Below are 13,429 nucleotides of genomic sequence, written 5' to 3'. Positions count from 1 at the left end.
GGGGGTCTTCCACAGTTGCGACCACAATTAAATTGCGATCGCAGTCACTGAGCAGGCCATTCAGCATGCTGGACAGCCTTGCCCTGTGATGGATGAGCATCCCCCAGCATGCAATAGAAAGGATTGCAGATTCTGCTCCTTACTGAATAACCCCCACTGCCATTAGTACATCTGATCCTGCCCATAGGCACACACATATACACTTACATGCATACTGTCACACAAAACACATACAGTACATATGATATACAGTACAGTCATACATGCAGTATATACAGGTAGTTACACACATGCACACATATATACAGTCACATACATATATAGTTACACACTTATTCACATACATAGTCACACACTAATACACACAAATACAGTAGATACTTATACACACAAACATACAAACACATCTAGTCACATACATAAATGCAGTCACAGACACACATAAATACAGACTATATAGTGTATACCCCCATCACTGCACAGACAGGGTACACTCAATGCATGTACTTTAGTAGCTCCTTGTCCTCTTCCCCTCTCCTCCATGCTGCTGGATTGCCTGGCACTGACTGAGTGCCATGTAGCCCCGTCCCCCTGCTTCCACTCCGTCCACTTCCCAAAGGTCAGTGCCGTGCAGTGCAGTCTTGTGCCACCCCTCCCCTCACTTAATCCGGATTGTACCTTGTAACTGTCTGTTACTGCCGGCATCGGTGTCCAGCGGCACAGCACTGCACTAGTGATCAATCAGACTCAAAATAAACTACAGCTCCCGGAGCTCCTGTCAACAAGGGATGCTGGGAGCTGTAGTTTATGTTGAGTCTGAATACAAGTGAGGTGCGGATGCTGACACTAACAGACAGTCACCAAGTCTGACAGTACTACTGGATTCTACCCCCTGGCTGTGGATGGCGCTGCCAGGCGGCACCCCCTCCTTGCCTGGCGCACCTGGCGAGTGCCATCCTGGCCAATGGGTAGATACGCCCCTGCCACCACCTTCTGTACTTACCACCAGCCTGTGTACTTACCGCCCACCCTCTGTGCTTACCAACCACCCTCTGCACCTACTACCACTCTCTCTACTTACCATCACCCTCTGCACTTACCACCCACTCTCTCTACTTACCATCACCCTCTGCACTTACCACCCACTCTCTCTACTTACCATCAGCAGCTGTACTTACTACCACTCTCTCTACTTACCATCACCCTCTGCACCTACTACCACTCTCTCTACTTACCATCTCCCTCTGCACTTACCACCCACTCTCTCTACTTACCATCAGCAGCTGTACTTACTACACATCCTCTGTACTTGACACCGCTCTCTGTGCTTACCTCCCCCATCTGTACTTATCACCACACTCTGCACTTACCACCATCCTATATACTTACCACCACCCTGTGCACTTACCTCCATTCTATGTACTTGCCACCACCCTCCATACTTAGAACGGACAGTTATCACTTTACCAACTTATCCTATTGGAAGGTGCAAGCTTCCGCATTTCTACTAGAATCACCATCTTGCTCAGCAAACCCATGTACTTTGGCGACACAACTGCCTAAATTGCCATCGGGGAGGATTTTGCATTAGTGTACCTTCATACTGTTGTAGGTTATGATAGGGTAGGGTTTATATATACACCACTTTTAGAGATATAAAATTAATGTTATACGTACTGTATGTCAAAAATTGGATGCACCATTTGACGTAAGGTACTAGTGCCCAACTGCCCATACAAAAATCATGCCTTATGTACCTTTAGTACATATTAAACATCTTACCTCCATCCAGCAGAGACAGAACCGCCAGCACCAGGAACGGAGATGCTTTCCCAACAAACTCGTACATGACAGAACCAAATGGGGCCCCAGCTGCAAAGAGAGAGACATCAGAGGGAGTAAATCTCTGCAGAAGATATGGAGGCACATTATCATACCATGGGTTAGGTGACACAGTGCTCCGCAGCATATAACATAAGGTAACACAATACTAGGCCGATATAGTGTGAAACCCTCTAGTGATACTTACTGAGCACGCCCAATGCCAGACCGCCCAGCGCTATTCCCATCGCCTGTCCTCTCTCATAATCATCCGTGTATACATTCGCCAGCATCCCCAGACCTGGAGATACATGTACACCAGTAAATATATGCAATGAATACGTTCCTGGGCTGTGACATTGCAAATTGCTCACCCCAACATTCACAGCTGTGGAAAGTCATAATATGTGTGTGGCCTGGGCATGATAAATTTTGCGGTTGGGTGGATTGTGGAGCGGCCCGGGTATGACTGATGTTTTTAATCCAGTAATGTTGGAAGTTACGTATGTATGTATGTACGTATGTAGTAGGGACAAACATGCAGAGGACAGAGTAATAAGGAGAACAAGTGTAAGGACAGAATGCAGGAAACAATAGGGGGCAGGAATTAGAGGGGCAGATGAAACAAAGGGCAGATCTCTAACAATAACTCAGGAAAGCAGTGCTGAGTAAATGTCCGTGGCATGTATGCATGTGGTAGGGAACGTGAGGGGGGCATTTATTACTTTACTTGAGGGCTCCTGGTAGCACACAAGGAATTTGGGGGTTAGACATGTCAGGACTCACCCACATAAACAACTACAAAATAATTCCATCCCTTAGCACAGTTATAATGCAGCTTTGGCATCTCCAGAAATACTCTGTATGTCTGATACCGAGTAATGGGAATTTGTTTCCTGTAATAAGCTGATGTTCTCTTCCCTGCTTGTATACAAATGGAAGATGGTACGATAAGCGCCGCAATGACTAGATGTGATACCTCTAGCTCTATGGGAGCCAATGGATATTGCAGTTTAGGAGGCTGCCACTAGGTGGAGCCTCCTAAACACCCAAAATTAAAACAGCCAGCAACAGAACAGGGAGTTACTGCTCGGTCATGTGCAGTTGAGATTGAGAGACCCCAAGGAGCGAAGTGCAAAGCGGGGTGAGGTGCCACAGGTCTGCAGAAAGAGACTGGGCAAAGCAAAAATGTTTAGGTGGTGAAAGGTGACAAGTGCCACTGAATACCCTCTGGTGAGGGGAGTGGGTACTGTTTACTCAGGCCTGGACTGGTTTGAAGGGCCTAGCGGGGTCCTAGGTCATCTGCTCCTCTGCCCACTACAGCAGCACAGTGGCAGCAGAGAGAGATAGGTGACTGCAGCTGCTTAGCACCAGCAGAACCCTCCCCAGCTGTGGAGGGACCAGGGATACTGCAGCCATTGAGCAGCTGCAGTCTCCTCTGTCTCACTGCCCGATGTGCTGCTGCGCTGCTATACAGCTTCCAGAGGTGGTGGGCAGAGGAGCAGTGCTTTGGGAAGAGGCATGGCCACACCTCCCAGATTTGGCTATGCCCCCACTGCCCGGGCAGATTTAGCCTGCACAGATCTTACTGCCAACTATTAAGTAAAAATTTTTTGTGAGGGACAGCTGGTCTGCCATAGATTGGAACAGTGTGTATGGCGATACAACCCTTTCAGTAGATTGTTTCAGCAGATGCAGATTGGAGGTCTGCTGAAAAATGTGATAAGTGTGTATGCATAGATTGGATGTAGAATCTGCTAGTAGATCTACAGTAGGATTGTGTAAACCAGGGTTTCCCAACCACAGTCCTCAAGACACACTAAAGGGCCCTACACACTTAAAGATTATCTGTCCAATCTGTCTGATTGGAAAGAAAATCTGGCAATGTCTGGGAGCAAATGACAATCAGCCATTTGCTCCCAAAATCCAGAAAATGGACAGAAATGGTTGTTAAGATCAATTGTTTTAACAAAACAAACTTAACCAATTTGTTTGAAAGTCCATTTTTGTCTGTTGTCCAGTGTTTGAGAGCAAATAGTAATTTGTCATTTGCTCCCATACATTTCCAGATTTTTGTTCCAACCAGAAAGATTGGACAGATAATCTTTAAGTGTGTAGGGCACGTAACAGTCCAGGTATTCAGAATAGCCATACTTGAGCACAGATGGATTAACAAATTCCAGGGTCCAAGTCGCCATGGCCCCTAGATTTTGCTGCCTGGCTACCTGATTATGCAGGGAGGGAGGAAGCAGATCCTCTTCAGCCCCAGCGGAGATTCGTGGGTATGCCTGTATTACGACGGCCAATTCATGCACAGGAGTGCACGTGCTAAGTGTCCGTTCCGGCCTAAGCTGACTGCTGTCTCCAAACTCTGTCTGCATAGAGCTCTCTGAGGGTATATGCATACCCGGGGGTAGCGGCTTCAGATGGGGTAGTAATGTGGCCACAAGGCGGGGGAATTGTTTGCCTGGGGGGTGACTGCAAAGGGGTGGTTTGCCTGGGGGTACCCCGTTAGTTGTGTGGTTGTAGGGGTTGGTTGACCGGGAATGTTAGCTGCTCAATAATGTGTTGATGTTTGCCCGTAGGGGTGTATCTTCCTATTGGCCAGGATGGCACTCGCCAGGGGCGCCAGCCGAGGAGGGGTGCCGTCCAGAGGTGCCACCTGCGGGCAGTAGGTAGATTCACTTTTAGAGGCAGCAGCTATCCCTCCAACCCCATGTAGTGCCTCACCAGCAGGGATGCCCAGTAATGATCACGGTATGCAGCAGCGGCTGCTGGGGGGTGTAGTTTATGTAGAGTTTCTTGTCTGTATTGTGGTGCTGGACCCCGGCGCCATTTACAGTGCCTGCTGCTGCTGCACTCTTTGATCATGAATGGGCATCCCTGCTGTTGAGGAACTACACGGGGGTGGGGGGATAGCTACCGCCTCTAAAAGTGAATCTACCTAAAAGTGCTGCCTTTAATAGTAAAATCAACATGGGGGCATATGTGTGTCTGGCACTGTGGGGGCATACGTGTCTCTGGCCTGTGGGGGCATACGTGTATCTGACACTGGGGGCATACATGTATCTGGCACTGTGGGGGCATAGGAGTGTCCGGCACTGTGGGGGCATACAAGTGTCTGACTCGGTGGGGGCAGGTGTATCTGGCACTGTGGGGGCATATTTGTATCTGGCACAAAATTGTGAGGCCATGCCCACTTTCCCAGGAGCGTGCACGCCTTCACATATATATAAATATGGGCACTACTGTGTGGCATAATGTGCTTATGGGGTACTACTGTGTAGCATAACGTGAATAATGTACATTACTGTGCTGTGTAATGTGAGTAAGGCACACTACTGTGATGTAATTTTAAGTGGGGTACCATTGAGTGGCCATGCCCCTTTTTTGGCACACGTACCTTCCCTATTTCGAATATGGGGGGGAGGGCACCAGTCCTTTACTTTGCCAGGGGCGCTCGGACACCTAAATACACCCCTACCTGGGGGTTCCACCTTAGTTGTGTTTCCGTGGGGGTTGGTTTGCCTGGGGGGTGGGGGAAGCAGCTCAATAATGTGGCTGCGGGGTGGGGGTAGGGGTTGAGTTTTTTTCTGGGGGGGGGGGGGGAGGCGAGGGAGGGCGGTCTGGCTCCTACACTTTCATCCTGGCTTCAATATTTTAGAAAAATTTGTCAATCCCTGCAATAAAATAACACTAGAAAACGAACGCTTCTGGGCTGTAAAGGGTCTTGGATCTTGAAAGGCTAGTGTGTTATGGGCTTAGCCGCACGCGGGCCCAATATTATTATTATTATTATTATTCTTATTATTTCAGCAATGTGTATTACCCAATTATCATATATTTGTGTCTGAATATTTGAGCTGATATCAGACAAGAGACTATCTATGAGCTATCAGTGTTTAGCGTACATAGGGGGTAATTCCAAGTTGATCGCAGCAGGAAATTTTTTAGCAGTTGGGCAAAACCATGTGCACTGCAGGGGGAGCAGATATAACATTTGCAGAGAGAGTTAGATTTGGGTGGGTTATTTTGTTTCTGTGCAGGGTAAATACTGGCTGCTTTATTTTTACACTGCAATTTAGATTGCAGATTGAACTCACCACACCCAAATCTAACTCTCTCTGCACATGTTATATCTGCCTCCCCTGCAGTGCACATGGTTTTGCCCAACTGCTAAAAAATTTCCTGCTGCGATCAACTTGGAATTACCCCCCATAGCTCCATCGTATATACATTCCTAGTTTGGGCCACATATCCCTCTGGAATTGCCATTTTTCTATGTCTTGGCTCCATTCAGCCTCCATAGCTTTCTGAGACGTTACCTGTCAGCTCTGGGGTTTCCTTTACCTCTGTGAGATGTGACTAGGACTGATTCCCTCCATAGCCTGTGCATTCTCTTGAATGGGCACCAATATGGATAACACTAGTACAGTCTGGCTGGTGGTGATTTAAATAATTGCTTACTTTTCTTTTAATTGTGCTTAGTTCTTGGTGTGACCACATTGGTAGTCATTATAAAGCACAACGGAATATGCTGCGCTATATAAGAAACTGTGAATAAATAATAAATTGTTCTTCCTCCCACTCGTCGTGAATTAATCCTCCAATTACGTGCTTGGATGCCTGTTGCTGCAAAGGAGCACCATCAATGTGTAATCTCACATGGACACAGCAAGCAAGCTACACCCACTCTATTACACCCATGTTTACTGCGCTGCATAACATAATATGAAACTAAAGGCTGTAGCATGTTATACAGCACTGAAAGCAGAAGTACCACCTAAGCAAGAGTGACTGGCTCTGCTCAGTTCACAGAGCTGGCCCTAGGCATAGGCAAATGTCTAGGGTATTTGAAATGCCTAGGGGCACAAGCAGATTCTGCTGATTAACATGATATGTGGTATGCCTATATTCTGTGTGTGACTGCAGCTGTATCTGCATACGAAATGCTACGTTATAGTGTATTCTTGGAAATCATTGTAATGTAGCATTTCGTATGCAGATACAGCCACAGTCGCATGTCAAATATAGGCATGCCTCATATCATTTTAATCAGCAGAAGCTGCTTATGCATCCTAGTCAAATAGCAATGAAAATAAGATGCATTTTCTGCATAAAAATGCACCCAACGTTAGCAGATGACATCTCGTTAGCAGAGACATCTCATTACGTGTATAAGGGCATTAATAAAGGTTGGCATAATGTGTAAGGCACATTATGTTTATAAGGACATTAGTAATGTGTGTCATACGTGTAAGGGGCATTACTGTGTGGTATTATGTGTATAAAGGCATTACTAATGCGTGGCATTATGTGTATAAGGGGGGTCATTCCGAGTTGTTCGCTCGTTGCCGATTTTCGCAACGGAGCGATTAAGGCGAAAATGCGCATGCGCATATTACGCAGTGCACATGTGCTAAGTATTTTAGCACAAAACTTAGTAGATTTACTCACGTCCGAACGAAGAATTTTCCTCGTTGAAGTGATCGGTGAGTGATTGACAGGAAGTGGGTGTTTCTGGGCGAAAACTGACCGTTTTCTGTGAGTATGCGCAAAAACGCAGGCGTGCCAGGATAAAACGCGGGAGTGGCTGGAGAAACAGGGGACTGGCTGGCCGAACGAAGGGCGTGTTTGTGACGTCAAACCAGGAACGAAACGGGCTGAGCTGATCGCAGTGTAGGAGTAAGTCTCGAGCTACTCAGAAACTGCTAAGAATTATTTATTCGCAATTCTGCTAATCTTTCGTTCGCAATTCTGCTAAGCTAAGATACACTCCCAGAGGGCGGTGGTCTAGCGTGTGCAATGCTGCTAAAAGCAGCTAGCGAGCGAACAACTCGGAATGACCCCCAAGGTGCTTTACTTTAATGTATAGAAAAGGCACTACTGTGTGGTCTAATGTGAATGAAGAGCAATATGGTGTGGTGTAATGTGAATAAGGATTAATTCAGTGTGATGTAATGTGAATAAGGAGCACTACTATGATTAGTAATGTACTGTATATAAGGTAAAGTGGTACTACTGTGTGGTGTGATGTAATGTGAAGAAGGGACACTATCGCATGATATAATGTGAATATAGTTGCACTATTGTGTGGCCATACCCCTTCCCAAAAGAACACGCCCCTTTTTGGTCTGTGCGACGAATGTGCGCACTGTTCCCATTTAAAATGTAGCGGGTAGGAGCACCAAAATGAGGACTGCTATGACTGAGGGGTGATGGGAAAGGGGTGCAGGGTCAGAGGTGAAACTAGCAGCGGTGCTGGGGGGCACCAGCCAAAATCTTGCCTAGTGCATCATACTGGTTTAGGGCCGGCTCTGTCAGTGCAGATATACTGTGTGGTCACATAAGAAGGCATAAACTCTTACCTGCAACAGTAGAGAAGGAAGATCCAACTCCCTGCAGGGATCTTGCTAAGAAGAGAAGGGTGTATGACCCAGAGAAGGCAAACACTGGTGAAGACAGAAAGTGTGTTTAGTCACTAGCAATTTCTAATATGAAAGTTTATTTAGATTATGGTAAAAATGAAATATGCCCATGTGGCACAGCCAAACACATATGTGGGGGGGATAACAGTTACATACCTCCCAACATTTGGAGATGGAGTACACTATACAGGGACACCCCGACGCCGCAAAGCCGTGCCCGGCCGATATGGGTGTGTGACCTATATAAAAAGGGGTGTGGTTTCACAGGAGTGCTGTGATCGCGAGCCCCCCCAGTTTTGCTTCACTATGGGGGCGTGGCCAGCGCTCTGTGAGCTGCTGTCGTGCCCCCAGTCCCTCTGTCTCCCGTGAATAGACACTGCGCACATGCGCAGAGTGTCTGTTCACCACAGATCAGTGACTGACAGGAGCCTCCTAACTGCCACCCACCGCGTGACACTGAGGCCCGCAGGTAGAACAGTCCCAAAAAAACGGGACTGTCCCACGAAAATCGGGATAGTTGGGAGATATAACAGTTATAAAGCAGAGAATAATGTGCACTAAGAATGGAACAAAGGGAATTCCTCATTTCTGAGCCAGGCAGTGCTCGGTGCTGCCCGCCTTAGCAGAGAGATGCCGGTTCTCTTCCCTCTCTCCTCATATGTCTTCACCTGGATCATTTATTCTATTACTGAACAGTTGTAGACCCTTGTTATACCCCTTTGTACCTGAGTGTAACTGAGGCATAATTATCTTTCACTGATGATTCCATACCTGAGACAGGAAAAAAACGACACGATTGCCATGGCTGCTGAATCCTACAGGTGGGGCTAGAGGCGGTGCAAGGTTTCTTGGCACCCTAGGCAATACTTCAGCCTACCGCCCTAACCTCCACCAACACCCACGTCCCAGCTCTTCAGACGAAAGTGTGACTTCCAGTTCCACAGCCACCACTTGCATTAAGTACAAGGATATATTTCTTTCAGAGAAATCCTTAATTTTATGACAGGCAGACTCAGTGGTGAAACAACCTCCCAAACCCCACCCCCATTTATCGCTGCGCCCTAGGCAGCTGCCTAAAGCTGGCTAATGGACTTTGATGTGCGGCACCGTGGCAGGACCGGACTTAAGGGCAGACTGAGTAGGCTGCAGTCTTGGGGGACCCCACTACCATTGCCTTCTCGACTAGAAAGTAACACCCCCCCTCCTTCATCCATACACAGTAATGCAGTAGCAGCCGAGTACATTTTGCTTAAGGGCCCACCCCTTCCTGTAGAGTCAGGTTCCAGACTGTACACTTAGACTATACATTGATATTCTATTAGTGGGTCCATGCCCCCAAATGACTGCAGACTGTCACTCACCTCACTTCTGCAGATGCACTGTGTACGACATGGCCGGACTAGATCTGCACAAGCACCATGCAGCTCTTGCGCATGCGCAGAGAAAAAAAATGGCGATTTATGTAAATATATCCATGATGTAAACTTCTGAACCAGGACCGAAGTTCTTATTTATGGGACCAGTTGACGCTTGTTGCCCACACTTGCCTACATTTCAGTGAGATTTTGAAAGAAACATTAAAGTGGACGTGTACCGCTGTGCCTGAGCATTGATGCATTGCTGATCAGTAAAGTCTGCTGGTCTGGGGTCTATGTTGACCAACCATCTAGCCTGCTCCAATCATTTTCCAAACACAGCCTGTAACATGGCAGTTAGGGGCTAATTGGCTGATACTTTATCTCTCTCTCATGCTTAGTACATCTGCCCCATTGGGGCAGATGTATTAAGCCTGGAGAAGTGATAAAGCAGTGATAAGAGCAAGGTGATAACGCACCAGCCAGTCAGCTCCAATATGTAAATTTACAGTTAGGAGCTGATTGGCTGGTGCGTTATCACCTTGCACTTATCACTGCTTTATCACTTCTCCAGGCTTAATACATCTGCCCAGTGGCGGATTTACCGCAATGCAGCACAAGTAGCTGCCCAGGGCTCGGCAAGTCCCAGTGGGTCCCATTACAGGGCAATTAATGTAGTTAATTTTACTAACCTGGCGCCGCTGCTTCCGGCCCGGCCCTGGCAGACTGTCAGCACATTGGACAGCGCCGGAGCTCCAGCGCATGCCGCTACGTCTACTTTCCTGCACCATCAGTCACTGTGGTGTACAGGGACACAGGGAGAGGAGACGAACGACAAGAAGGCAAGGTGGGGGGGGGGGGAGAGGGGGTCATGGCTTGAAATGTGACCAAGGCAGAGACTGCAGGTGCCGGAATCACAGTGGATTAATCAGAACTGTGCGGCGTGTGCATCCGGAGCAGAGCTGAATAGATTACCGGTGCTGCTGGATGAAAGAAATGGCACTCTCTTATCTTCTTTCATCCAGCAGCAGGGGTAATCTATTCAGCTCTGCTCCGGAGGCGCATAGGTCTGATTACTCCACTGCAATGCTGGCACCTGCAGCCTCTGTCTCGGTCACATTAATCATAACAGATGTGACATCACTGGACGCAGGGGAGCAACTAAGCCATGCCGTGGAAGGGGGGTACTATGCAGGCAATACTGCAGGGGGCGGGCGGTATCAGTCCCTGCAGGCACTACCGGCATTAGGCAACAAAAGTGCCTGGTAGGTCTCCAGAGGCCTGCAGCAGAACTTCAGTGGCAGGGGCACATTGGGCCACCAGGAGATCAGGGCACTTCCCTTTGGGGCCGGACCGCATCAACACCTGTGTTTGTATTGGGGGCCGGCCAGAGTTTGACTTCTCCCTGAGCATCAATGACCCTGATCTTCCTGTCTGGTGGCTGGCTGTCTTCTCCCCTGAGAAGACAGCTGTCCAGCTGCCACTGGACAGCTGCCACTGCACAGTGGAATGACCCCCATTGTGCCACAGTGGAATGACCCCCATTGTGCCACTGCACAGTACACAATGGGGGTAATTTCGACCCGATCGCTCACTGCAGTTTATCGCAACGCACGATCGGGTTGTAACTGCGCATGCGCCGGCACCGCAGTGAGCCGGTGCATGCCAGACGGCCTAAGGCCGTCGTTCCCTAGAGATCGCCTCTGCCTGATTGACAGGCAGAGGCGGTCGCTGGGCGGGAGGGGGCGGCACGGCGGCGTTTGGCCGCCGTTATGGGGGCGCGGTCCAGCCAACGCAAGCATGGCCGGACCGCGCGGGGGACGGGCCGCAGCGGCTGCATGACGTCACGCGCAGCCGCTGCGACCAGGGGCAGCGACGATCAACTCCCGGCCATCCGCAGAAGCTGCGATGGCCGGGAGTTACTCCACAAGTACAAAAGCATTGCCGCTGGTCGATGCTTTTGTACGTGTGCGGGGGGGAGGGCGGCCAAACATGCGTGGCGGACTAGCCCTGTGCTGGGCGTCCCCCCGCATGTCTGGGAACATGATCGTAGCTGTGCTAAATTTAGCACAGCTACGATCAACTCAGAATGACCCCCAATAGGCAGCCACGGATTGTTCTGTCACACTTTCTCCCTCCTCCGCTGCCAGCACCCTCCCATGGTGAGTACATCCTACATAGGTCTCAGTCAGATGTGCCCCCTTTCCCTTTCCATCCTTACGTCTCTTCCTCCCCCCCTCTCGCTCTCTCTTCCCCCCCCTTTCCCTCTGCACCCTTCCGCCTCTCTCTCTCTTCCTCCTCCATCTCGCTTTCTGTTCCCCCCTTTCCCTCTCCACCCTTCTCTCTCTCTCTCTCTCTTCGTCCCCCTTCTCTCTTACTCCCCCCCCCTCCCCTCCTTCCCCTTTGCCTCTGCACCCTGCCATCTTTCCGGGTTCAGTATGGGATCCCGACACTCGGTAAACGGCGGCACTCAGGAAATAAAACAAAGACACAGCCACTTGTTTAAGCCAACGTTTCAAAGCTGGTGCTTTTTCGTCAGGGCAATAACAAACATTAAAATCACTCACCATTAAATGTGCTCCCCCTTACCATCAAAACCCGCGCCTCCGGCTCCACTTCCGCTATACAGGCGCTCCAATATGACGTCACCCAGTGCGCCCTTCACCAAGGAAACAATGTAAACAAACATGACATCTACATCAGCGTTTCAAGCCTCGTTATAAGTACCTTGTATCGGATTTATAAACCTCTCAAAAGATACATATTGCAACATAACTAACCAGGACAAAGTACAAAAGAACATAGTAATATATCAGATAAAACTATTAAACCCAGTCTGTTAATTTAAACCCCGTGGATTCAATGTATCTAACGAAAGATCCAACGGGATTCACATTGCAATAACAATTTAGACCTGTTCCCCCCCCTAACCAGTGGGGGTACATGATCAATAATCATGTGTTTCAAAGCAGTAGGGGAGTGACCAGCCAGGGCAAAGTGTCTTGCCACTGGTTGGTCACTATGCCCAGACAAGACAGCTTCTCTTATAGCATATCTATGCTGACCCATTCTCACTTTGAATGGGCACTCTGTCTTATGAGAGGTTTATAAATCCGATACAAGGTACTTATAACGAGGCTTGAAACGCTGATGTAGATGTCATGTTTGTTTACATTGTTTCCTTGGTGAAGGGCGCACTGGGTGACGTCATATTGGAGCGCCTGTATAGCGGAAGTGGAGCCGGAGGCGCGGGTTTTGATGGTAAGGGGGAGCACATTTAATGGTGAGTGATTTTAATGTTTGTTATTGCCCTGACGAAAAAGCACCAGCTTTGAAACGTTGGCTTAAACAAGTGGCTGTGTCTGCGTTTTATTTCCTGAGTGCCGCCGTTTACCTCTCTCTACATAGCAGTGCTATCTGCATCCACGGAAGGCAACAGGGACAGTAATCACAAGTAACAGTGAGTGCCGGACCTTCTGCAAAGTGTATATATATATATATATATATATATATAGTGAAGCACAGCCCGGCACTCTCAGGTGCCCCGGTGCCCTCGGCGGTAAATTGAAAAGAAGACTGCGGCACTCGGCGTCTTGTAGTAACGATGTGTATTGGAGAAATCACAGCATGATAACCAACGTTTTGGGGTGACTAACCCCTTTGTCAAGGTGTGACAAAAGGGGTTAGTCACCCCGAAACGTTGGTTATCATGCTGTGATTTCTCCAGTGCACATCGTTACTGCAAGACGCCGAGTGCCACAGTCTTCTTTCCCTGTATCATAATATATATCTATATATATAGAGAGAGAGAAAGAGAGAGAGAGA

General features: G+C 48.5%; 1 protein-coding gene across 1 annotated transcript in view; it reads right to left on the bottom strand.

Annotated features, from left to right (window-relative positions):
- The window catches only part of SLC18A1 (solute carrier family 18 member A1), a 101,241-nt gene that overhangs the window by 25,537 nt on the left and 62,275 nt on the right, over positions 1-13,429 (bottom strand). The window contains exons 5-7 of the mRNA XM_063931833.1: positions 8,190-8,273; positions 2,030-2,122; positions 1,783-1,872 (exon numbers count right to left, since the gene is read on the bottom strand). Of these exons, the coding sequence (XP_063787903.1) occupies positions 1,783-1,872; positions 2,030-2,122; positions 8,190-8,273 (267 nt within the window). The remainder of the gene's footprint in view (positions 1-1,782; positions 1,873-2,029; positions 2,123-8,189; positions 8,274-13,429) is intronic.

This window comes from Pseudophryne corroboree, chromosome 6 (genome assembly GCF_028390025.1).
Source record: "Pseudophryne corroboree isolate aPseCor3 chromosome 6, aPseCor3.hap2, whole genome shotgun sequence".
Lineage (NCBI taxonomy): Eukaryota > Metazoa > Chordata > Amphibia > Anura > Myobatrachidae > Pseudophryne > Pseudophryne corroboree.
The sequence above is the reverse complement of the archived record's forward strand: the minus strand, read 5'-3'. Positions and strand labels throughout refer to the sequence as shown.